We start from the raw sequence: 27,987 nt of genomic DNA, 5'->3' as shown, positions 1-27,987 counted from the left end.
AATAATATAAGACCAATTTTAATGTGGCTAATAATGTAAAATGTAAAAATCCTTCAAAGACAAATTTGCGCGCCATTGTATGGCAGAATATGCGAAATTACTATTGTACCCCCTTTTTGTACCATATTCTTGGAATAAATTATTATTATTATTATAAAATTAGTACTGTTTGTGGAGATATTTATATGATTTTATGTTTTGTTCCCCATTGGATTGGATTACTATCGTTATATTAGTTTGTTACTTTAAGAAATGTCTCGGTTTCGAATACTTTAGTAACTAATTTCCTTCGTACGCACTTTTTCCTATAAATTTGTTTTAAAAGAAAATAAAAGCCTAAAATTAGTGTCCCTGTCAGGAGTAGCGTAGTAACGGGAGGTAGAATAACTACTAAAAAGTAGATGAAGTATTTTATATACCAGGGAAGACCTTCTTGACTCTGTAACAAATAAGTATAAATTTAAGATTATTATAGATTTAAGTAAAGTACAGCTTTATATCATTTTGCCAAATTGTTTATGCCACACGGCACTAGACTGTTTTAGTTTTTATAAATGGGAAGTTCTAAAGTCTTAGTTCCTGCTAAATGAAAGTCGAATTTGATTTATTTATGAACTTAGAGAATGAGATAATAATAAATCGTTTTGACTATAAAAAAAAACAATCAGCCATATTACAAAAGGTATGCAAATGTTATGTATAAGATCAGATAAAATATATATAATTGTTATCAAAACTTATGGTCTAAGTACCTTTCGTTTAAAAATCAATAAATTAACCATAATATCGATTTGAGAGTCTTGATCGACTATGAAGACCCTATAAACCTACGGGCATAAGCGGTGAAAATCTTAAGATTCAGAAGCTTCAGAGTTAGCGCTTATGAATCCTGTATGTCAAATTCCTGTCCTGTACCCTAAACGATGCGATCAAAGAAAATATGTTTACTTACATATTCTATCCAGCTAAGAGGTATTATGAGGTTGGAAAATTTATGAAAATTTGGATCACTGAACGCTGATAAGTCTTGCACTTGAATGTTGCATTGCATCCTGGCAACAGCCCTGAATGGTGTTCCTGTTAGCTAAAAAAATAATAAAATCTTTTAAGATTCGAACGATATTATAAAACTTATAATACTGTTAGCAAGAGGTTCGGTAAAGATATGCGGTAGATCTTGTCAAATTAAATTATGCAAGGAGGAAGTCGCTGTGATTGAAAATAATTCAGCCTGCTGAAAACGACGGTTTACTTAAGTTTCAATTGCCCAATAATTGTCTCGTACTTTGTCTTGAAAATCGTCTGAAAAATTTGTTAAATTGTATCTTTGTAATAATAAAACATGTGGTCTCTGAGAAACCGATCCCTAAGTTAAAAGTTATGTGTGTTATCAAGATTTTGATGGAGATACTAATGTGAATACTTCCACATATTCCACATATATTATATTTAGCGTTTATATTACGTAAAGTCCAATGGTGCAGGCTGTTTTTTCAGGCAAACTCAGCCTTCTGCGGTCTTCAACCCATAAACAATAATTGCATGTCGAAAAAAACATATCTCTATCCCGATGCAACTTTACAGAAATTGGTTAAATAAGATAAAGTTCAACAAAAGGCTTTCATTATCATAGACATGAATACAAATAATACAATTATTTCATTTTACTTTATTATTACTACTAAGATTATTACAGAATTTCATTAATTGTAATAGAATTATTACTATCATTGTTATCGTTATTATACATTTTTGTTATTAATGGCTTCGAATCTCTTCGAATCAACCGTGGGAGGGACAAAAAAAAGATGGCACGTTACGTAAAAATGTGACGCGTAACTCAAAAATGTGACGGTAAATTTTTTCCAACGCCGATAAAGAACTTTCGCTTCAGTAAAATTAATTTTGTTTACCGTATAATTGTTGGTTTAACTTTTTCTCTAACAACTTCTAAGACTTGTCAACAACAACAACGTCTAAGAATTGTCGGTCTATTTACATGCTTCATTTACTTACCGGTTCAACGAGTACATAAGAATTATGCTTTTCCTTGTCCGGGATGAGGCCAGTTACATAGGTGTCCTTCCGTGGATGTCCCGTGTAGAAATGCGGGTATGATGCTACCATTGGCAAACCTGTGTAAAACACATGAGTTTAATACTCATTTATACGGGCTCGTGAGAAGGACATCAGCTATGACCTAGCGGCATGAGCGAGCTCTAAATTTATTTAAGCTTGTTCTTTATTAGAGGTGATGTTTAACGTGGGCATTGTTTTTTAGTTTTAACTTCTCTATTTAAGAAGACGCGCTTACAGTACAGAGGTTAACAACACAGTGAAAAGGCGACACGAGAAGCGAGACGAGAACATTAACCACACTCTCGTGCTCGTGTACACTTATGAGCGTCAAAAACAGTAACACTTCTTTTTTTATTGCAATAAAGTTCACAATAAGGAGTAATAATCTAGCCTATACAATAATTATGGCTAATAAGTAATATTATGTTGACTTTATTTCCTACAATACTAATGAATTAAACTAAGGTAATGTTCATTAACAGTCTTAGTGTTTTGTAATGTTTTGACGCTATGTTCGTGTGTCCGAGATACCGCACCTGCACTTATATTCACTACACTAGGTTTATTGACTCAAAAGGTTTAGTTCTCTTTAGGACTCTTGATAAAATGCTTTAAATTCCTACATTAAACTATGTTCCAAAAGACATCTTAAGTAATTAATAATAATAAACCTAATAGTTTGGCAGTGCTTTTATATGTCTGCTTATACTTATTATTATTTTTATTTCTTCTTTGGATTTTATTTTAGTTACAGTTGCATGTTATTATGAGTTTTTTTTTTGTCAATTAATTATGAACTTTTTGTACTTTACCCTCTGTAGGTGTTTCTTTTTTTTATTCTCCCATATTAGTGTTGCCTGGAAGAAATCGCTTGTTAGCGATAAGGCCGCCTGTTGCCTAATAACTTATGTAACCTACTTACTTTTTGTTTTTTTAATTGTATAATTATGTATATTATGGTAACAAAGTATAAATAAATTAAAACAAAGATTTGTCCACTATCAGCAGGAGGCATGGTGAAGTAGGAGCACTTACATTCTCGTGGGAACAACACGCAAATAAGAAGTCGAAATAACTAACATCACCGCATACATGAATTCTAGTACGACCAGTCATCACAAGTAGCACCCGTTCACGAGTATCACGCATGGCCAGCCATGGGCCCCATCGCCATATTTTAGGGAGAGAGACAACTCGAGGCATGGACGCCGCCATAAACAATAACATTTAAACGAACATGACGATCCTTGAAATGTTAACTTGGCTACATAAGAAAATAATATAAATACTAACTATTCTGAAATAATTCGATACCACATGGATCATGATTTGTGAGAGTGTGGATCAGCAAAACCAACTACTGGGGATTATGATAATCATCATGTTCACTAATATACTTTCCATGTGTGCTTCTAACACTCGTACAACATCGTAATGAAACCTTAGACCGAAAAAATTCAAGAAAAATATCAATACACAGATACAAAACTCTGAACCCAAGCCCAAGTTTTTGTCGTTCGTGTATTGGCTCATAAGATTGCCGCTGACAAGGGAACGTAAAGTAAAATTCGATAGATAGATGAATTAATGTAATTTTATATCTAAAGAACACAACGTGATTACGAAACTTATTGACTGAAAAATGAAATTCAGGACTTTTTCAGTGTTAGATTCGATCTATGGCCACCGCAATCGCAGTCAGTAATTGTTTTTGTGTTAAGGAGCTATTTTTCCAAGTTTAAACTATTATTTCACCAGTAGTTAGGTAGTGTACTAAATTTAATCTAAGATGTAATTTAATCTTTAATTATACAATTTCCCGCCAAAATAAGACTAAATATCAAATATCGCTACAAATAGGATAAAAATCGGAAATAACATAATTGGTATTGGTACTTTTATAAGTAACTCACCGTCGTAGCATTTTGAAGTATCACTGATTCCATTCGGTAAAGATGGTTTGGAATCGTAACAGTCTGTGCCATTTATTCTATCAAACGCGTGCTCTGACAGATTGTATCTGTACACGGGCACATTGTCTATGATCACTTCCTCTGTAAAAATTAATTAAAATATATGCTGATGTAATATGCTCGACCAAAATAATAGCTTTAATAATAAGTTTTTAACTATTTTTTTAATGGTTTTGAACTGAGTATAGATTTATATTGAAGATACGTTGTTTTTATATTACGTTGTCTATGGTGCATACTTGATTGAAGCATACGTGTATTCTTAGTTTAATGAAATAAATAAAAGCTTTTTTAATACTAAAATAATACAATATCTTAAATGAATTCTAAGCATTATAATTAATTTAACATATTGAGAGGTAAATGGAGAAAACATAAAATAACTTACGGTCAAAACCCAAAGGCATAGCGCGGCATATAGACTTTCTCAAGTACAGAAGTACATCATCTTTTGATAAACGTTGGTGATACATCACACCCTCGGTAGACCCGATCAAGGTTTCTGGACAGGTCTTTAAAATACACAATTTAATTAACAGAAATAAAAGCTCCCTGGTGAAACCAACACAGGCGTACTATGTATATCTTTTAATTAGAATTGTAAATAAAGAAATGCTCAATAGCATAATTGTTAACACTTTATAAATAAATAAACTGTTAATTGTACCTGAACATAAAACAGCGTCTTTTCGCGGTAGTTTTAGATTCAATGCAACTAAATGCTTGGACAACCTGCCAATCCGCGGTATCCAAGGCATTAGGTACGTTTTTAAAAGCAAAATTATCTTTTGGACTGTCAATCGACTTGGTTGAGAATTTATTTGTTTTTTTATCTTCTTTCAAATATTTTTTTTTTCTTAAAATTTTTAAACGAAACGATTTTTTTGAAGATCGTTGAATTTGTTACTTCACAAACATCAAAAGAATATACAGTGTCTTTAATACGATAAATAAACTCTGTGATTATCAAATTCAACAAAATACTTTGACATACATCTAAATCATATCCCTTTAACTGTAATTTCTGTCCGAATTGATCTATTTTGAAGAAATTGTGATGTCCCCATTGAGGTCCAATCTTCACAGTCACATCGTCTGTAAAGTCCGTATAAATCTGTAAGGCAGACCAATATATTATTTGGTGGTAATAGACGAGCCAGCCCATAAATTATGTCAAAAACTGAAATTGGTGGAAAATCGTTTAATTTTAAGCTTTTAGCGTACAGTTGAGATGCTGTTCCTACTGCTTTTAATCCGTCACAAAATGTATTTCAAATATTTCTAAACTAAAACTAAGCAAATCGCAATGTTAATATTCTTCTACTTTTGTAAATGCATTCTTCTTTTCTGAAGGTCGTGTTAGTGGCGCCGCATAACTCCTTCCACTCTCCCCTGTCTTCAGCAAGCAGGCGCAGAGACCTGGGGATGGTAAGACCTGTAAGAGCCTTTACTTCGGTCATCTCAAGTAGGGGATCGGCCTTGAGGTCTGGTGCCCTCATCTCTGCCAGAAATAAGTATTTCTAAACTTTCTGGATCTCTGCGTTGAAGAAAACTCAGGATGCTTTGGTAACAAAGTATCGAAAGACGATTTTTACCAGTAAACGTCTTAATATGGACACGTTTGTTTCCTTAGCTGTCCAGGGAATCCTAACCAGCCTTCAACACCACATATTAATATAACTTACACTAAATAGTACGCCCATATTGGTAGTCGGCACCATGTGGTGGGCTAGAGCCTTCGTGGTTTCCAACACAGATTCCTGATTGTCCCACATAAATTGATATATAGTTTTCTTGGCGAACAACTCAGCCGAGTGTGTCCTGATCATCATTGAGAAGAGAGCTCGTATGAGGAAGTTTTCGTTGTGTATCCGGGATGCGATTCCCTAAAAAGCAATTTATTTATTTATTAAAAGTTCTAAAACATTGTTGTTTTAAGAAAAACACTTTTTGAACGGATTAAAGCTATGTATTATTTTTAAAACTTATAGTTATTTACATAATTCTAAATTTTAATTTGTTTCCGACGTTTCGCGTACTTTTCAGTGTGCATGGTCACGGTGACACTGGGTCACGTGCAGGTCAGGTGCCGTCTTAATATGAATGTCGTCGTCACACTGAAAAGTATTTCGCGTACTTTCGTCGGAAAAAATTAAAATTTAGAATTATGTAAATAACTATAAGTTTTAAAAATAATACATAGCTTTAATCCGTTCAAAAAGTGTTTTTCATAATGTGTAAAAGCTACTTTAACAAAAGACAATACATTGTTGTTTTGTTTTCTAAATTGATACAAGAAAATATGACATCACAAATTTTAAACACATAGGTCCACACATTAATTATATCAGACCACAAGCAAGCAAGCTAGTAAACAATTAAACAAGCAACGACAAGATAAAAAACAAAAAGTAATAACTAGAACGAAATAATTTTTTTTAACTACGTAGGTTAATAAAATTTTAAATACTGTGTATTTGATTATTATGATTTCAAATTACCATAATTAAACACAAAAAGATTCATCTCTTCGTCACTTTGACTCTATCAAGATTGAACGTTGAATTGCTTTATATGTATAATTATATTACATTACAGTCATTAAAAATTGCACTTCCGTTGGTCTTATTGTTGTAAAATGTTATCTTAGAATAGAACACGCGTTTTGAGTTTATAACTCGTGTGTAGTATACATTGTTACAGGAAATCTATATAAACAAAGAAAGTAATTACTATAAAGTAACAAAGTAATCTTTAACATATTTTTAAAATCGTTTAAACCACGAGTGTTTATATAGGGGGATGAGAATATAGAAATGACGACGTCCACTAGCATCTCTGCTCCAAGGCGCGTTAAGATGATGCGTGACATTACGTCGTTTGTCCAATCACAACATTTTGACTCTCCCGATTACTTTCTTTGGGTGCGTTTTCTGCATTAACGTTACCTTGCTTGGAATCGCGAGGAATCGTCGTAAACCCAAAAATCTATGTATGTCGAAATATTTCAGCAATTTAAGGCCATCAGCCATAAAGGTAAATATTATTTATGTTTTGAAATGTATTTTGTTAAATTATTTCTGTAAAATTGTATTTCAATAAATCGCGTCCGCTACCGAGAGTGATTGTAGACATATTCGTAAGTATTATAAAGCTGTCAAATATATTTAAATTTTGACAGCTTCAAGGCAAAAGGCCAACTCCATTATGCAATATATTTGCAACCATCACAAATTTTATTTTATATATGAATGATAAAAATACGCTCTTAAACCATAAACTATATTTTATACGTGTCTATGATTTAAAAAAATATATAGATTATTTCCTAATTTTATATGTTATGGCTTGAAGTGAATCCCGTCGTAAAATCATCAAAAGAAAGAAACCCGAAACGTTACTTAGTCTTAAATAGATAATGTGTAAAATACGCAATTTAAGTATAAAAAAAATATTCGTTAATTATATCAAAACAAAGATTGATATTAAAATGTATTATGTTAATTACGTATTTACCATACGAAAGTTTCGTTTAATATGTTAATTTAATAACGATTACACGGTATATTTTATTAGGCTTAAACAAATATTTTTGCGTAATAAAGATATGAAAAAGTTTATACGTTCGAGGATTATGTACTTAGGGAAATCCATCTCTGATTTTTGTGATCTGTTTTTGGCACTTACTAATTAAATATGCGTGACACCTGTATCCATGTCAATGAGCGTAGAGATAAAAAAATGTATTGTTTTATTGTATTTATATAATTATATATATTATCTCCGATCGAAGCATTTGTTTTAAACCATATTCACTTTTCTTACATTCTCTTTGACGATATTTGCAGCACGCATTCTGTCAATGTGTATGTCAAACGCCATAACTATATATCAAAAAAGTTTGAATTGTAAAAACGCTATGCACTGAAAAAAATATTCGTAACAAAAGTCAGGATTACTTAAAATGGTGGTTTAGTTTTCTAATATTCTGCGCAATTTTCATAACAATCTTCTCCTGGCCATAACAAACAACCAAAAAAAGAATTAGCGAAATCGATCCATCCGTGACCAGGGGAAATAGGGATTCATTACTATATATACGTATAGATGAAGAGTGCTTTGTTCATTTTAACTTTAAGCGCCTTTAACTGCGTTAATTCTGTCGTTATGTGACATTATACAACTAACTAAGGTTAGTAATAAATAGTCTACCCAATATTATCAATTATTGCAGGTCTCTCAGTCTTCGGTCTCATTCACTCACACACTGTTATGTTATTAAGAAAAAATGTGTAAATAGGTAGTAATTAATTGTAACTATGTGTAGATAAGATGTTTAACATGGACTTGAAATAGACAAATACTACTTATATACTATTGGGGTCACTGACATAATTTACCAAACGATAAACTTTAAGTTTTTACTAAATATCTCGAACTTCAGAAAAAACCTACTTTTTCTCTTTACTAACTGTGTTTTGATGGAAGATATATGATACGCTTCCACTGTCGATTAAACACACCCGTTTGCATAAGATATCTTATATTTGATGTCAAGGTGAAAGGCCATAAACATTTTACACTTTTAGTGTAGTTAGAATATAATCTGTGCATCTAAGAGATTAAATCGTAAAAACACAATTTTCGCAATTTGTCGGGAAGTGAGTGATTTCAACAACTTAAGTATGTCTTTATTTAATAAATTTTTAACTCTTTTGTGAGTAGGTTATTAAAAACCACGTGACACCTAGGACATGTGTGTCCTAGGTGTCACGTGTCACAAATAAATATAAAGGTATACAATGTAAATGTATTTGATAAGGAAATTTTAGATAAAATGTAGGATTTTCATAATTTTATTTCCAAACGTAATGTAATATAATGTTTTCTCATTTATAATAAACAAGCGTACCGACTGCAGTGCATGTGTGAATCTAAACTATCCAGGGCGCCACCCAAACCCATACAAAATAATTTAATTTAAATAGGTTAAGCCGTTTAAGAAGAATTTAGTGATATACCCACGTACAGTAGAATTATATAGTCAAACCCATTTACGACGACATCGTTTAGAATAAGATACCGGTTATATTGACCAAAATCAAAAGTCCCGGTACGTAAAAGTATTAGGTACCTACTTAATAACAGCGTCATCGGCTGTTACGAACACCAAAGACCAAATATGGGTAGACCCTTCGATGTCGCTATAACAGATTTTGACTGTATATATAAAGATAACTTATATAACAATCAAAAACACATTATAAATATTTATAAATAACCTACTAAAGAGAGATTTTTCTCATTTACTTACCAATACGGCCAAATTTGGTACAATTATTGTAGAGTTGAGGTTAATACTATTCTCCTCCGGTAGATATATAAGAAATCGCTTGGCTGTGTATGTCATAGTTCCGTTATCATTAAAACTTATATTATAATGCAGTAATTTTTCTCTGAAACAAATATTTTCAATATAAATGTCTATCCTAAAATTTTAAACCAAGTGGTAAGTAAATAAATAGTAAAGTCATTGTCAAGTTAATTGTGTCTCGTTAACAAATTCCTAGTATTTTTTTTATAAAACCTATCATTTAAAAATTATGTATTGGGGCATAAGAATTTTAGAAAGGCATGGCACAAAGAAGTTGGCAGTCTGTATATTATGGTTATTTCTTATTCCGTTGACGAAACCACGTTGAAGCTTTTGGTAGATTTATAATTAGGCCAGCGACTTTAACACTGCTTGCCTAATCATTAGTTTGCAAGTTAAATATATTGATATTAATGTGTAGTAACATTCTAAAAGGTTGGACAAGCATTAATTACTTTACGTAATTTTGCTTATCGCATTTTTGACAGCTCAAACTCATCCATTTTCCATACAATTTGAATAGCTTACACGAACTCTCTTTAAACCATTCTTCAGTCTTTCCCTTTTGCTTCAAATACATTCAGGATTTTCTGAACTGAAACTCCAGGTTATATTGGACGTCAGTCATTTGCTTTAAATAATTTGTAACAAATAAAACTTGTTACAGCAAATAAAAAATAAGTAATAATATATATATATATATATATATATATAACTTTTGCTCATAACAAGCTACAAAAATGCAAGGAATGAAAAAAGTCAAATAGACACATCTACCTTGCGTCTTTATCCTTCTGTGTAACTTTATTGTTCAGTGAATAAGCTCATCCAAAACACAAATGCCGCTTTGTAAAAAAATACATCCATGAATAAATCTCGTTACGATTCTATATAAATCTTTGATTTTTGCTCATGTTAGAGATGAAGTACCGTGAGCTTAATAAACCTGATTTTATTTTATACTTACAAATATACTATTGGTCCAATTTCCTCTACATTAATTTTGTCATCAGCGCCAGATAGAAACCTGTCATGGTTGGTCACGTTAAAGACGTACATTCTCATCCTCACCTGATCAGGTGGGTCTGACCACCAGTCAAATGGTGGTAGGCCTGAAAAAAATATGTTTGTATAGTTTTCTAGGAAAACATTTAATGAAATAAGAGTTGGATATCAAATAACGCCCTGGCCGGATACCCAATAACTGCTATAGGCAAGGCACAAAAGGCTGATCCCTACCCAGTGCTGGATTAAGCCAGCGCGAGGCCTGTAGCAAAGTCTATCAAAGGGCCCTTGGTTTGCTTTAGGTTCTCAAGTTTAGGATATTGAATAAAACAAAACCGTTTCTGGATCTGGATCGCCAAACTTCTTCTGACTTCTTTACAACATAGACTTTTTTAAGCAAATCATGCTCTATATTATATATATATATATATATATATATATATATATATATATTAAGATATTCATGTAAAAAAAATTCTGGCCACTTGAAAGGTAGATGTGGTATAGATGTTAGTCTAAAGATATCGATTATAAATAAACATTGGAACATTACGTTAAAAAGTTTGTGTTTCTACTTATTTTTACGATTTAACGTGACGAAATCGAGTTTTAGATTTTTAAGTGGAAGTGAAGCAAGATATATAACGCTCCTATGTAATATTTTTTTTTATTACGATAACGGGTACGTTGGAGGGCGGGGCCCGTAGCATTTGCTACTCTTGATATATGGCTAATCCGGCACAGTCTAGGCCCGTAATAAAACCACACCATAGTTTTCATCTCACTTCTAACATATCGTGATCAGTGTTACTGAATTGGTTTTAAGTCAAAATAACATATTGAACTTATGAACGTCAGAAAAGAAGTTAAATTAATTGTAAATTTACATTTATTACCAGTTCGCAAGTCAAGGGCGTAGAGCGGGCAAGAAGAACTGGCAAGAAACTATCCGCCACTATTTTTAATCGCTAAGTTTTGAGTCATACAAATTGTTTGAACTGGAGCAAATCAATACCAAGGATTATAATCATTTAAATATTCGTCAAATTAAGTTTAACGAGAGCTTTTAATTTATTCAGTGATAATTCTTTAATTTTGCTGTTGTAAAAACGAATACAATTTCCAAGGAGTGGTTTATCTTCTGGAGCCTGGATGGCAATTTTCTATATGGAATTAATCAGAGCAGATTTGGCCTTTAGCTTCAGCGTGCGACTGTCATCCCTAAGGTCGTAGATTCGATCCCACCGACGGAATTTCTTTCTATGTGTGCATTTTACATTCGCTCGAACGGTACAGAAAAATATCGTGAGGAAACCGGCTTGCCTTAGACCCAAAAATTCAACGTTTGGCACAGGACCTACTTGCCTATTAGATTGACAAATGATCCTGGAACAGCTACAGAAATCTAAGGGGCCAGACCGAAGAAGGTTGTAGCACCACATCATTCATTCAGGGCACGTGAGTGATCATCACAGGTCGTTGATCACTTGGGTCTACACGTTGACATGACGTCTACCCCACGATTTCCGTCGATGTAGTAACAAGCAAGCAAAAAACTATCGCTACGTATGTATTTTATCAAAATAATATGGTTGGTTATGGTATGGCATAAGATTTTACATATTAATTTTTAATTTGTGTTACTCGGTAATGTACAAAGGTCAAAATTACGAAATAGATCTAAGCCGCTCGGCTTATGCAGCCTTGCAAACAATGCAACTTGAAGTGTTTTCTTTTTAATTGAAATATGAGTATGTAATCTTTAACTCCGAGCGATTTTGACAAACAAAAAGACCTTACTGAGTACTGACTCATTTTTGCGTTTATGATAACTTGTCGCTATACAGGGGTGTACAAACATAAAAGACGTTGAAAAATATACAAAGAGTGAAAGTGGAAATGGGCTGGTCACATTGCCTGCATTTGCCAAGGCAGATGGGTCAACAAGACTTAGGATGGCACAGTAGTAAGAAGAAAGAGAGGGTGCCCACCAGAAATTTGGGAAGATGAAATAAAAGGGATAGCGGGGCAGAATTGGAAAAATTGGAACAAGTGGAGCACAATAGAGACAAGTGGAAAAATTTGGAGGAGGCCTGCACGACATCGGAGGTCGAGTAGTGAAGGAGTGAGAGAACATAAACGACAAGGACTTAGTGTAGTTTGGTGATGTGTAGCACTCGAATAAAGGCTATTTTTATTTATTTATATAGGGATGTTTGCACAGATAGTTCCTCGAACTTATTTGTGTTAATAGATTTCAGGGAGGCTCGGCCATGATCTTCATACTTCGGTGACAGATTCATAAACGACCTATATTTCCATTGATCTATAATTCTCTTACAACACAATCACAAGTCATCGTATCGTCTTACAATGGATCAAGAATGTTGATTCGAATGATCCCTTTAAATCCCGTCAATACTTACCAGGTCTCATATTAAGTTTTTCCCACAGCATTAAGTCTTGAGGTGTGAAAATGAATCCACTTATCGATAAAGATATCAGGATCATTCCCCAAACTGTTTGGGATGTGGTATCTGAAAAAAAACGTGAATATAAGATTGCTGAAAGCTTAGTGGTCATGTTTAATTAAAGCTAATTAGGATTGATAAAAGACCAAATAATAATAAGTTGTGTTGGGCAGCTAGTTCCTCGTGGTAGACTCGTTACCTGAATGAACCTCGGACCTCACGCCTGGTATACTTGGTAGAAATTAAATTTAGGTTTGAGGTATGGTGACTTATTGGGTTGTCATAGATATTTTTATCCTAGACTTTAGATGTAATAATGACAAAAAGAAACTGTTGTTTGTTAAAGTCATCATGTAAGAACATGTTCCGCCATTTCACACATTTTTAAGAAAAAATGTGTAAAATTGATTGCAATAAAATATGTACTTTATATACATAGCAGAGACTAGAAATATATTTTTACAAGTTTATTTAACAAAGCTTAAACTTGTTACAACAAGATCTTCTAACATGGCTTTACCATTATGACTTGGAAACGAAAAAAACCAACCATCTCCAACTTCAATAAATTTAAGGCAATGGTAAGGTAAGGCTGTTCTGCTGGTAAAACCAAGGGATGGAAATGATGTTATATCTTAATCATAGAGCTACTATTAGTATACTATTAGTGCGTGAATACGCAAGCAACAACAAGGCGGAGGAAGGAACCCCGCCTTGTTGTTCACCAATGTTCACCAACATAACAACTCGCACAAGTCTAGAGTTGCGCTGGCTGCCATGGAATGAATGAACTTCTTGCATATTCATCGGATTTAGCTCCTTGTGATTTCTATCTTTTTTCGCGGTTAAAGTCACATCTCAGGCGCCATAAATTTGTAGATGATGACGCAGCAGTCGCAGCGGTACATGATTTATATTCTTTATCAAAACTGAATTTTTAGCTTTAGAAAGTGATCACAAAGATATCACCTTAAGAGAGATTTCATCAGAAATGTAATTAAATTAGTAAAAAATTGCGTCATACTCATTAATACTTTTTTTTAACATCCCTAGAGAATATTATGTCTAAAATTTCATCTGAGTAATTTATTTATTACACATTTATTATTATGATTTCTATCTATAAGAAACACTTCCCAGGACCTTCGGATGTAAATTTTTAATTTCTTAACAATAAAATAATTAGCAAATACTTTCCTTATCACTTCAAAGGCATTCTTGGACAATAATGTTAGTGGCAGATTCGTGGGAAAATTGTAATATTAATTATAATAGATTTGCTTAGTAAAGGTTGACCATGGCATAGGCGTATACAGAAAGGCCGGGTGGACCGTGCCCAATTCTGAACGGTTAAACCTTAGGCAAGTGGTCATACGGTACAATGAGCTGTAGCGTCATTGTCAATAGAATTGGAACAATTTTAAAAATGGCCAAGTGCTTTACGCCCACATAAACACACGCTAAAGGCCTAGCCAGGGCGCTATGCGCACAGTAGCACTGCCTGCGGACCTTGTAACATACTAGATACAAATAGTCTTTTCCTTCTGTCTAGATTAGAGACATAGTCTGCATGTAGAAAAGCATCAGAGGAATCAAGCATGAGCACACAGAATGCGGATTACGTTGCCGATTAAGAAAAAATGAATCAAGGATCAAATAATCAAATCTGAGGCCAAATTCAAGGGTAAAGTCGAAAATTTGTTCATGATTTATAATGATATATACTACCACTATAGTGGTAGATATTTAAAATTTCGAATCCTATCAAAAGTATGTGAATAAAATATTTTTTAAACTTGTGTCGTGTCCTTAACGTTATTATAAATTAGGTCAAGCGATTGTATTCATAGAGCAAACTAGTTTTTTAATCTGAATCATAGACTATAATTTATACGGAAAAATTAATGCCTATAATTGTAATTTGTGGTGGCAAGAGAAAACCCGGTATACCGAGGTTGCGTTGATGGGATGAAATTGGACGTAAGAAGCACGAGATATATTGTGATGGCGGAAGATACGGACTGTATGGCCATTGATGATGATGATGATGATAATTGTAATTTAAAGTTCATCGCGTATATAGTAGTCGCGTAATTTTTTGTATACAAAACTAGACAGACGTTTCTTAAGGCAATTTCTGCTGCGCACTACCACTATGTGGAACCGAACCGATTCGACTTAGGCTCCTAAGGCCGGCAATGCGTTTGCGAGCCTTCTGGCAGTGCGAGTGTATGGGCGGCGGTATCATTTAACATCAGGTGAGCTTCCTGCCCGTTTGCCCTGTAGCATAGAAAAAATAAAGAAAAAGACGTTTGGCCATAATCCCACCTGATGTTAAGTGAGATGTTTCCTTTTCAGTAGCACGCCTATCCAAGAGACCTGCTAAACCGCCGCTAAATTTCCTGAAATCATCTAAATACTTTTGATTTAAATCTCCTTGATCATTTAAAAACACCAAATTGAAGTAGATATCTATGTTTAATTAAAGTTTACGTTCCATAGATTACAATACATATATCATTTACTACATTATCTTACATATTATGCTTTCTTTGAACGAATGATGAAATACTTAGTTAATTTCAACTTGTTTAAGATTGAAAGCGAAGGAAACATGTTCAATGCAACATTTCGACATATTTTATAAGCGTTTGGATTAATACGAGATGTTAAAATTATTTATTTAAAAATATCAATCCTACATGTGACCGTGGTATAGTGAAAAATGGACGGTAATTTCTTTTAATATATAATTTTGTCATGAACCTAACCGAGGATTACTGTAGTGGGTTGAATTAAGCCAGTATTCACTAGCTGTGCCATCTCGATATAGTTTTCGTAGTATCAACTTTGGTTTTATGTTTATATTGATATTATTATTTGTTGGGCTTTCCAATCAAAAGCAAGAAATTTCCGTCTTAGTATTTATCGGTTTCAAAAAGGATTTTAGGAATTAAGTTTTAGTGTCTCCATGAAATAATGAATTCATTAAGATCCATATCACACAAAAACTCGTAATTATGTGGTGAATGTGGAGTAAAATTAATTATTATAATAATGATCATTTAATTGAAATAGTGCGTATTATCAACGCGAATGGCGTTGTATTGCAAGGCTTTCTAGACTACCAGATGTTACGCTTATATTTGACATTGAATATTCAAATTATTATAAGCGTACGCGAGATGAATGATAATTTTAATACAATCATTAAGTAGCAGATTAGCTGACTAATGTTATTGTATGTTGTAATTAAGTTGTTACTTGCTTTGTAGATGTATGATCGAATTGAATTTTAAAAATTAAACATGACTTGAATTTGACTTACAATATTAGTATAAATATATATATGTAATGTTAAATATATACATGAAACATAGTGTTATCTATACTTTAAGAAATAATACTTACTACAACAGAAACTTCTTTTTTTAGTCTCATTTGTGACATCGTCACAGATCATAGAGTACTGTGTTCCTAGAGTGCAATCCTTTAGGCAATTTTTGCTGTCTTTGGTTTTGTTAAGTAAACTATTTAGAGAATCACGGTTACTTTCCTCTACATCAGTTGAAGCATCCTGTGATCCAGTGTCATCCAGATTGACAGTTGGCACTTCCTCCGCCATTTTGGAATCTGAAATTATATTATTTTTGTAGAATTTTCATTTGTAGAATTCAATGTAATGAACATCCAATAGGATGAATAAAAATATTGCAACAACAAAAAAAATGGTGGCGATGACTTATCATAAATAGCAGGTATAGTCTGGCAGACTATTGGCAAAGCTTCCCAAGTGGGGTCCATAGCAACCAACATTTAGCTATAAGTAAATACTAACAATATTCGAAGTGAAATTAAAGCATATGGAAATAAATAAGGCTCTATTATTTCACATCAATTCACTGGGATCAATTTCCGTTTCAAAGCTTCCTCTGTTTAACGTGTTTTAAGAACGATAGTTTTATACGCTACGACGTCAATCGAATTCAAACAACAATTTTGCCGTGCATTTTAAGGCTTGTATTAAGTTCTGAAACCCATGCTCCTATTGTCCCTTACATAAAAGGCCTGCATTTAGACTACAATTAAAGTTTGGATGTTCGCACGATGTCATTACATAGAAGGTCGGTTGAAGGTAAAGATGTTATAACCTTGACATTGATTTAGACCGCAAGCCACAAACATAGTGGAGCTTACGAAATATTTTTTGTATTATATTATGTTACTTGGTAAAGGATTTGTAATCGTCGCGTGTGGTATCTTCTATAAGTTGTTCTTTGTTTATTGTCTATCCCTGCAAGTTCTCGTGTATTATTGGACGTCGAGGCAGAATGCAAAATTGAATCTTCTCCATGTCTGGCGTTTTACAGCACAGAGCTTTTTAAGTCACATTCTGCTGGGGATCGCCTTATTTGTGGAACCAGCAGCCACGAGAAGTATTTACAAACAGATACGACTTAGAGGCCTTCAAGAAATAGAGCATACCATTCCCTAAAACATCACACATCTGCTAGCCCCCGGCCGTTATCAATCGGCGTTTATCACTATGTTTATAAATTCAAAAATATGTTCAACGCTTTTTGACCAAGACAGAGATATCGTTTTGAATTCTGAGCAACACTCATGTGGAGCACCAAGGCTTTTGAGTGAAGCTCTAACTATGTTTGCCAAAGTATTAGACGCTAACGTAAAAAACACTTGCCGTAAAGATTCTTACTTAAAGGAAGTCGTTTTTTTACATTAAATGGGTAAGTAATTATCCGATCGTGACTTCTCGGAAATAATACCAAACTGGTACCGTACAAACTCTGCTGCGACCAGTGCTTACGTTTCTGAATACGGGGCCTTTAGCAAGGAAGACGAGCTTGCTCAAACAGGTGTGACGATGACTTCATTGAAGAAAGTTGGGAGATGTGCACCGAATGCGGAATGATAGAAAACCAAGGTCCTTACTGAACTCACAATCTGGTGATAAAAGAAGACCGGGTAGACCAAAGCGGCGTTGGTGGGACGGACGTAGAAACATGATGTTCAAAGTTGGAAGCAAGAAGTACGATGGCGAAATGTGCTAGCGTGGGCTTGTGCCCTTTGCGGGCATTCCACCAGGGGTTGGGATATATCAATTACGATGATAATGATGGGAGTTTGTTTTCCTATTACATACGTAGCCTAGGCTATTGTGTATTAGTATGGAACTTCCATTTTTGCTTCTTCCATCCATTTCAGACCATAAATTTTCCTATTTATGCGATCGTTGCAATATGACTGATATACTGGTATAAATTAAATCCGCGGAGATCTTGACAATCGTAACAGCGTTCTAGCTGAGTTGATGATATGAATATATGATTAGGAAAAAACCATCGAAATTATATACATATTCTCATCGAATCAACAAAAACGTGCCAAACTTTACATATTTGTTTATATTCGAATTAATATAGCAATTTAGGTGACCTTTTTGACTTCACACATTTCGACAATGAAAAAGTTAACACCGTGTGACGTGAAAGATTTCCCAGTTGACATTACGTAATATTCAAATTTAGACTCCACAAGGCTGAGCTAATAACTCTGAGGGTGAGATCTATAGAGTGCACCTAGACTTTGCTCAGACTTAACTTTCAAGTTAACTCTCTGAGTGCGTGCTTAGCTTAATCTTAAGTCTTACTTTACCAAAAACTTTAACTATAAGCCTAAAAAAAATAATGGCCCAAAATTTACCATCATATGTTTTACTTGACTTTTACGATGTATAAACGATGATGCCATCCTATTGGGAAAAATAGGATTTTAATTCAAAGAAATGATAAATTATCTTGATAAATACCCATGAAATACATGAAATAAAATAATTACACATTATTATGGTATTTATTATTTGTATAAGTGTTCAAACCCCATTTTTGAGAGATCTTAAAATAACTGGTGTGATATCGTGTCTGTCACCTGGCAACACTGGCAAAATGTCTATAAATACTAAGTCATAGTTTATGCTTAGTGTACACTAAGCAAAGTTTGAGGTAAGTCTAAGTGCGCACTATAGATCTTGCCCTAAGAAAGTCTAATGCCCGCCTTCCACTTCGAGCGGAACGGACCCATTACGGACTCCGCTACACTCGTAACTATAATTTTCCTACATGTGCTTCCACCAAAGCGGAGACGGCATGTATGAAAATCATCGTAACGAGTACAGCGGAGTCCGTAATGGGTCCGTTCCGCTCGCAGTGGGAGGCGGACATTAATGTGCCTTTACCAGCACGCTCTTGATGCATTCCCCATAAATACCAAAGCTTCCAACTACATTACTTCTAACAATACAAAGAAAAGTACAGTTACTAAACTGCTAGCAAGGTTCTACACCTGCTTCGTGATACAGATACAGCTGGAAGCAGTGAGAGGATGTCATACCGAATCGCGGTATCGAAGTGTTTTCGTTTCACCCCAGTGACTGTAGTAAGTCACTGGGGTGATAGGGTTTTTGGACTAGCCTGGCCTGGCTCTCTTTAGGTTGGAGGAAGACTTACCTTCCTTTAGCCTGCGATCAAACATAAGTCATGCTAATCAGATAGATTTTATCACATTTAATTGAACTACTGTGCATTATCTTAATGTATAAAACATTATTTCTTAAGTGTAGATTTTAACTGATAACTTTTAGATGCAGGAGACAACGTGACCTTTAACTGTTATTAGCTAATGCTAGATCAAGGTTTATATATGGATTATATTAAGTTCTTCACTATGCTTGCTCATGAATAAATGATTCACCGTCAGTAAAAAATTGACTGAAGTGAACATAGTATAAGAAAAAAAACAAGAATTAATAGGAATCTACTGTGAAGATTTATAATAAACTAAGATAACAGACGCGCAATCTCATGCTTTACAGCTGAAAAGGACAGGCGTCCAAAAAGAAATGTGGGACGACCACAAAAGCCTTGGCTTACGACATCATTTATATGACAGACACCTTGAAATTTTTATGGGGATATAGATAAAAAAAAGCAAAGAACAGGCCCAACTGTAAAGTTAGGAGGCCTATACCCAAAAGGGGTCTATACTGCAGAGCACGAAGTAATGGAAATAACAATGACTAATGTAGACTAAGTATAATAACAAAACTCACACCCATGTGATATGTAATTTTTATAGGAATTAAAGTGGATTTATTATTAACTTTACTGCCAGTTCTGAAATTAAGTGCTAATGACCAATGATGATGCAAGATTCTTGTTCTACAACATGCTTGTAAGGCGCAACCGTTACACTAATTATACCTAAGCCAGTACTTCCCAATCTTTTTTGTGTTATGTCCCACCGTAGCCAATTTAAAATTCTTATTCCCCCCCCCCCATGTAACATACTTAATTTAGATATTAAAATATGGAATTGTTTACTAAAGAAATTCAAATGATACGTTTTAGAAGGAATCTCGAGGAAATTGATAACGAAAGTAAATTTTCAAAACATAATCAAAAACTGAAATTAAAATTCCAATTAAAATGAAGACTTTTCTATATTAATTTATTATTTGAATTCCGTGAGATCGTTACGCTTGATGCTTGCTGCATAGAGACTTTAGATTCCAATTTGGTTAGCTTTAATCTCAAGTCTCCACGTCGTGTTATATCCAGCGCACCCTTAACAATCAAATTGTCCCCCTATGGGGCATGGGCCACACGTTGAGAAACACTGGCCAAGCAAACACTGGCTAAGCAAAGGAAGTGGATAGCCTTTTGACCGAGTAAAAAAACAGCAGTTTATATAAACTGCTACTGCAAAAGTACAAATGAAAAGAAAAGTAAACTGTGATCAATTTATATAATATATATGTATAAAAGTGATTTTTCTTTCCATTCACAATTATACAAAACGTAGATGGCCTTAAGTGTGAGTGAACTTTTTCTTTATCAAAATGTATTAAAAGCATAAGTTTCAACAAAGTAACGATGCACTTTCATATCTTAGAACTCTGATCTTTGGTAACCTTATTGTAATGTCTAGACTCAAAGATAAAGTGTAAATAATATATAACCATATACAAGCATTGTTGGCCTTGTGGCTTCAGCGTGCGACTTTCATCCTTGAGGTTATAGGTTCGATTGCAGGCTGTGCACTAATGGACTTTCTGTCTATGTGAGCATTTAACATCCGCTCCAACTGTGAAGGAATACATCGTATGGAAACCGGCTTGCCTTAGACTCAAAATTCGACGGCATATGCTGATCACCTATTTGCCTATTAGATATATAAGATATAGACTGTTATTCTTAAAAAACGATGGCCGCATACTGAGAATATTGAGTAATTTTTCCATTACTAAAAAGTTTAATTTTCAAGACAAAACTCTAAAGTAATCAATTGGTGCGAACTAATGTACATACAATGAAACATATCCAATATTAGTAGCGGTCGATGTCAGCAAACCAAGTTATAATAATACTAGTAAAAACAGTATTATAAATTTTTATGATAACTACACAAAAAAATAAAGAAGGTCATGTAAGATCGTGTTCGTGATCAAAATAAGATTAACTAACTTGCTGACTTCGTTCAAAAATAATGGTAAGGTTTAAAAAGTCAATGTCAAAATCCAATTCGTTTTTGGCGGGAATCAGCCGTAAGTCTTTGAGTCGTCACAAGCGGCGGAAAGCGTCTTTATAAATTATGCCTTTTAGTTCTCTTACATATTTATATTCTTTAGTTATATTCATTTGGCTTAAAGGTCTCGTTACCAGGCCATAAAATTATTAAAAAAAAAATCTAATATTCATGTTTATGTGTTTTTCAATGTATTTTAATTAAAAGGTCTTTCAGAGAACAACCTATTTTTTATTACCTTTAGGGTAAGATTCATCAACAGGACTTACCGCGAATAGATTCATGCATACATTCTTGACAACAGATTTAGCGTTACTTTATGTTACCCAAATTACTTTTTTTCTGTTATCTATTGTCTTCTGTCAAATAGGGCAGGGCAAGTGAAAATCAGTGTTACATATTATGTGCTAAGTTCCCTTTTCGTGTCTGTTTATTATTTTACTTCGGACGTTCCTCTTAAATCAATTTGTCTCGTAATAAACGCCACATTAAATACTTTGTTAATTCTAAATGTACAGGCTGCGTCAAACAATTTTATTATAGACTACGATATCAAAAATATAGGTATTGGAAACGTTTTATTAGTGATAAACACTTCAATTCAATGTTTGCTTAAGTGAGCAAAACATTTTGATAAAAACTTTGTTTGACTATGTTTTGTTTACAATAATAATGGCCTGACGAATTATTCACCTCTGCAGCTTGTCAACATACAAGAAACACAGGCAAAATTATGATTTTTGCCAATGGTTTCAAAGCGTAATAGGGTAAACATATCGTTGGAGCTCCTTAAATAACAATAACGATCCCAACTTAACCAACCAACAACAAAAAAACAGAAGTTGTATTTATGTGATATTGTTGGATATTAATATTTCTGTATCATTAGGGGCGTATTTATTAAGTATATCATTGTCGAAGGAATATTCTTTTTGCGTTAAAGTTAATGAAACTAACAAATGAGTCTGCCCCCATTTTAGGCTTAACGAATAAATAATACATTTTAAAATTCAAATTCTGTTTATATGTAAATATCACATACAGGTATAATATGAGGAGCTACTGGAATACTAGCTAGTACATAATCTAAATCTAGGCACGATTAATGGATTTCAAGTTAAGCGAAGTGTGAGTTCATTGCTCCCATAACTTTATAACGGTGGCCATACATTGCTTGATTGAGATATTTCCTCATTCGAAGAATAGAATTAAGAAGAATAAAAATGTTTAAGACATAATTAAAAACTATGTAACACTTTAAAAAAAGTGGAAATGGGCCGTTGACCTTCCGTTGACTGCGTTTGTAATGACAGATGGGTCAAAGTTACCCCTAGTTCAGTGGAAGGAAAAAATAAAGGACATTAGACAAAAGAACATGCCATAATATATTTAATAATAACATTAACCTTATGTTACTAGGATAGTTTTATTTAATTTATAGATTTTCTTATGTTGAAATGGGTATATTAACTTTTTATAAAAATTAGTACTATTTCCCGTCACCAAAACATATAAAAGGCAGTGATTATCATAAAATTTAACATTAAATAGATTAACACAATTTTAGACAACAAAAAGGCAAAATTTATTAATAATAATAAAAAATCTGATTTGTAAATAAGCCTAATGTTTTGAGACTTATTTAATAACTAGTATGAACATACTGTGTTCCGTAAATCTTTTCAATTTCTATGATAATTTTTAGCAAAACAATAAATAATGGCGACCCTACGATATTACCCAAGTATATGTAGTGAATGTTGGTTTACAATCTGTGGTTACTAAGTTCAGGGTAAACTTATTGCAATTTTGCTATAAACACGTTTTTTAATTATTAAGGACTAAATACTCACTCGAGCCAACTGGCATTATTAGTTTCATCGGGATAAAGAAAATCTTCATATATAATTAGTAGACTGTTGTTGGTTAATTGGTCTTAGATTGGAGGTTCGAATTCAAGAAAATAATTGCAAATTTTTATAAGAAAATATAAGGTACTGTGGTCAGTATTGATCGCTAGACACGCGTCCTAACATGACCTGAGTTATGGAATAAAGCATCGTTTCTCAAGCGGGGGATCGCGACCCTTGGGGGTCTGTTGAAAAATAATTAACACACACTACATATAGGTACAAAAGATTCGTTAAAAATTGCGCGCTATGTACAATATAAATATATATATATATATAAATTTACAGTGACAACGTCGCAAGACAGTTTAATTTTTTCGAGGATCGCGACAAAGCAATTGTTGAGAAACGATGTAATATAGAATAGAGAATGGATAATAATACCTGCTGGTCCACAATCAATAGGTTTCTAGCACCACAGAAGATTTCTAATTGAAGATATGAATCTTATAAATTAATCAGTATTAACGGTATTCACGCTTTTATTTGAGGAAGTAGAAATTTTCTGCATCATTTAGAATCAAAACAACAGAGCTTCCCAACGAACATAAATCCTCAGAGGAGTGAAGTCGCTCCGTCAAGCCCAACCCGAAAACTCCTGAGCTTCTGAAATTAGCTGGGCTGGCTTAATTTTTTCAGGACTTAATGCACAACGGACCAAATGGGCGGAAACTGATACATACATACATAGAGTCAAAACATTAGGCATCTATATCAACTTACACTTAACTGATGATAAATTAATGGACGTTTATCCACGTATCATTTTATTTATAGAATCTATATTTCTTAATTACTGTGTAAACCTAGAAAAAACAATTAACTAAAAAGGCCAATGTTATATAATATAATAAAATTAAATCGCTAACTGTACAGGTTAAAATGGAAGTTGTTGGTTCATACGATCAGAGGAACGAAGAGGTTATCTAAGTTATATACTGATTTACGAGCAACCAAAAAGGTTCCATAGCCGAAATCGGTTGTGAATAGGCTTAATATTGACCATCAATATCTATGTTTAAAGCGACAAAGCAACTAAATGTGAAAACGTTGGGTATTACGTATCAACGCCACCGCAACGAGGCGGATTTTAAATACCGCCATTGTATATCTAAATTTTAGTGACAAATCTAAAATAAACAGATTTAACCTTTTTTTTGTATTCTACACTCAAATCCCTCTGTCATTCAGAGGGAGAGACGAGAGCGAGACCCCACCCACTAAAAACACCTCAGCCCTTCACACGCCCTTAAGATGGACCCTCGGGTTTCGCCAGACATTCTACCCAAGGGACCCAGGCTTAAACACATTTAACCTAACCTAACACAGGTTAGGTTAGATGACGGACGGAGGACAGACGGACAGAGGGCGCACCTGATGTTAAATGATACCGCCACCCATAGACACTCTCAATGCCAGAGGGCTCGCGAGTACGTTGCCGGGCTTATAAGAATTAGTACGCTCTTTTCTTGAAGGACTCTCAGTCGAATTGGTATAGAACTACTTCAGTGGGCAGCTGGTTCCACATAGTGGTGGGGTGCGAAAAAACTGCATTAATAAACGCTCAGTTGTTGAACGACGGAAGTCGAGGTGATACGGGAGGAATTTCGTATTCTGCCTCGGCGTCCGATGATGAAACTCAGCTGCTGATATTAATTCGAACAATTCCTCAGAATACTCTGCGTAGTTTATGCGGTTGTATGCGTCGTTCTCTTGTCATAAAGGAAAGCGAAGTAGGCCGTCAATATGATAGGTGAACGAGATCACAGCACAGAATGGAATGGGTTCCCAAAAACGAAAAACAAATGAAGGCCAAACGCGGGGATACTGAATTAGTAGTTTACAAATGTAGTAGCGTTGTATTGAATTAGTAGTTTACAAATGTAGTAGCATTCTGCTGCATAGAATGCAGTAGTCCGAAAACCGTAGTATATTTCTTATTGATCGTATCCGGAAATATATTATTAAAATAGATTATTCAAAATAAATTATATAAATTATTCATATGACTTACAAAAGCTTGTGATAAATCTTAGAAACTAACACAGATCTACAATGGGATACTACGGAAGTCTTTAATATTTAAAAATCCTTATGTTATTAATTAATTTGAGTTTATATAAAAATATATTATGTTGATGTCATGGTCACTAAAAATATTCAGACATCAATGACATTGTGTATTTTTATTATTATTTATTACTTAAGAAGTCATGTGGAACATTAACAAAACTTAACGATTAAAAATAGTGAAGGAGAGTTTTGCCAGTTATTTTCCGTTATACGCCCTTGATTTGAGAAGTGGCTGTAAATTATGTAAAATTAGAAGCATTTATTACGTATTTCTTTTTTGACGTTCATAAGTATACAATATGTTATCTATATGAATAAATGATTTTGATTTTTGTAAATCTATTAAATAAGATATATACTTGCTTATATCTCCTAAAACTTAGTATTTTTTATGTATTTTTCTTAGATAGATGTTACAGTGATTAATAAACAAATGTATTTTATTGAGCACGTATTAAGAAAGCAATAATAATAACAATAAATATTAAAAAATAATATTAACATTGGTTGATTTTCTATTGTTTTTATTTTCAAATATAAATTAGACCTACAAAATAATCAAAATATTTGTAACAAATATGGAGACGAGTGTCTATGGGAATATACAGCGCCATCTACATTTACAAAGGTTATGCTTTTGCGAAACAGACGAATCTTGAAAAAACGTTCGTCATGAAAAATTCAACAGGAAATGATTTATAGCCTGCTTTGCCCGGGATGATAATACATATTTAAATAAGACTTCTATATTTATCGAATTCATTACATTATTTAAACTCGTCGTTTTGAGCAAAGAGTTGTTCTTTTAGAGTAACAATATTTTGTTTTTAATCTATTGCAGCGTTTTCATTGTATTTTATTATTATTAATTTACTATAAGAAAACACGTCACAGATGCGTTTGATGCGTTAGGAAAAAAGCCTCCTGCATATCTTTCCATTTCTCTTTCTTCTTTTTTTTCACTAATTTGTCTCAATGCATATTTCAGATCTCATTGTCTTAATTTGAAGATCTTATGTTGAAAGTGCGTTATTTAAATTATTGTGACATGGAGGGCCTTTTTTAATTTTATTATCAAGGCATGTTCCTCGATTTTCATATATAGGTAATGGAGGAACAAACTTCTTAGAAATGTCGTAATTTTATAAAAAATATTTGTAAACTTAACTGCTGAACGGATATTGTCAAATTTAAGTATTGAGATAAATAGAAAGCTAAAGAAATTATAGGGTTGTTTATGTATTAAATGTTGCAGTGGTCACAATTCACTTTGCAGTTATCTCCATTTTTATAAAGTAAATATAAATATTTCACTCAAAGAAATTATTACCTATATTGTCAAAGATTTAATGTCGTAGTAAAATAAGCAATGATGACTGATTTATTTATAATTATTTATGTTATATATATTTCCACGACTGTTACTAATATATTTTTCATTAAATTACCTCTTTTACATTGAATAAGTAAGTCATAATACAACGGCCACCTACTATTAATAAACTTACCTTTATCTGTATCCCAGTCAAAGACAATCCATAATCACTTAAAACAATTATAATTTAAAAAAAGAATACGTCAACTGCGTCTCTCGCGCGCGTGTTAACAGCGAAGTGCGCTGCGACCTTTTACTTGAAGCTTACCATTCATCTGGGCTCAGGGTTAAAGGCTACACGCTTACATGAGTTTTCAACGTCTAAGCATCTTTTTTGTCAAGGACATATACTCCGGTCAACATGCATCAATAATTTAACCCAACTCATAAGTTGGGGTCGTAACCCTTGATGTTTTTAATTGTAAATGTTATATATATTTTTATATCATAAGGTCGAATAATGACTCTGCCGATAAATAAATATAATAAAGCACTATTTAATGTATCATAATTAATTTATCTAACATATTATATAATCGTTCGTAATAGTCAATTGTCACACATTACTGGCGTGTTCAAGAATCTCCCTAGAAGTTAAGAAGTCCAAGAAAATAAGACATTTGTTTACCTAATTCCTAAAAATTTATGAGTTAGAGGGGGGTGGAAAATAGTGGAATAATTTGGAGGAGGCTTTCACTCCGTCGGAGGTCGTGTACTTATTAAATATACCATAATAAACTTTTAGGGTACTCGAATACAGGCTATTTATACGCCTTATATAATATAATATCCCTCCTAATATTAATCAAATTTGGCCACAAAGGTCTTGGCTTGACACCAGTTTTTATTAATCATTATTTTTACAGACCCTTCTGTTCTCTCTTATTGTTGATTTAAAGATCGATGATGATATTTTCCTTCGCCAAATGAGCAACTAAATGCTCACATAGAAAGATTGATGCACCGCCGTGTTCGTACATACGACCTTATCGAGAGGCGCAGTCTTAATCAGTCAAACAAGCATTGGTATTTACATAACTAAAAAAGATTAATCACAGCCAATAATGCAAATTATGTCCTTCCAAAGATAGATTATTGTAAAATTATTATCCTGTAATTCATG

At 33.4% G+C, this 27,987-nt stretch overlaps 1 protein-coding gene across 1 annotated transcript; it reads right to left on the bottom strand.

Moving 5' to 3' along the window:
• Positions 1–82: 82 nt before the first annotated feature.
• On the bottom strand, positions 83–27,110 carry LOC123717452 (lysosome membrane protein 2-like). The gene is made up of 12 exons (XM_045673441.1): positions 26,998–27,110; positions 16,314–16,535; positions 12,858–12,968; positions 10,394–10,538; positions 9,367–9,508; positions 5,738–5,938; positions 5,047–5,166; positions 4,441–4,564; positions 3,993–4,133; positions 2,017–2,135; positions 953–1,084; positions 83–439 (listed from the first exon to the last, which is right to left on the bottom strand). Exons 2-12 carry the CDS (start codon positions 16,525–16,527, stop codon positions 233–235), a joined length of 1,656 nt encoding a protein of 551 aa, XP_045529397.1. The 5' UTR covers positions 16,528–16,535; positions 26,998–27,110; the 3' UTR covers positions 83–232.
• Between the last annotated feature and the right edge of the window lie 877 nt (positions 27,111–27,987).

The sequence above is a fragment of the Pieris brassicae genome, chromosome 12 (genome assembly GCF_905147105.1).
Source record: "Pieris brassicae chromosome 12, ilPieBrab1.1, whole genome shotgun sequence".
Taxonomy (NCBI): domain Eukaryota; kingdom Metazoa; phylum Arthropoda; class Insecta; order Lepidoptera; family Pieridae; genus Pieris; species Pieris brassicae.
The sequence above is the reverse complement of the archived record's forward strand: the minus strand, read 5'-3'. Positions and strand labels throughout refer to the sequence as shown.

What these genes read in the sequence shown, in the direction of transcription:
- LOC123717452 (XM_045673441.1), bottom strand. Translation starts at nt 16,527, where the DNA reads ATGGCGGAGGAAGTGCCAACTGTCAATCTGGATGACACTGGATCACAG. An exon ending in ATTGGACCAATAGTATATTT is followed by an intron (nt 9,509 to 10,393) that starts GTAAGTATAAAA and finishes TATTTGTTTCAG; the next exon opens with AGAAAAATTACTGCATTATA. An exon ending in TACTTCAAAATGCTACGACG is followed by an intron (nt 2,136 to 3,992) that starts GTGAGTTACTTA and finishes TGTTTTACACAG; the next exon opens with GTTTGCCAATGGTAGCATCA.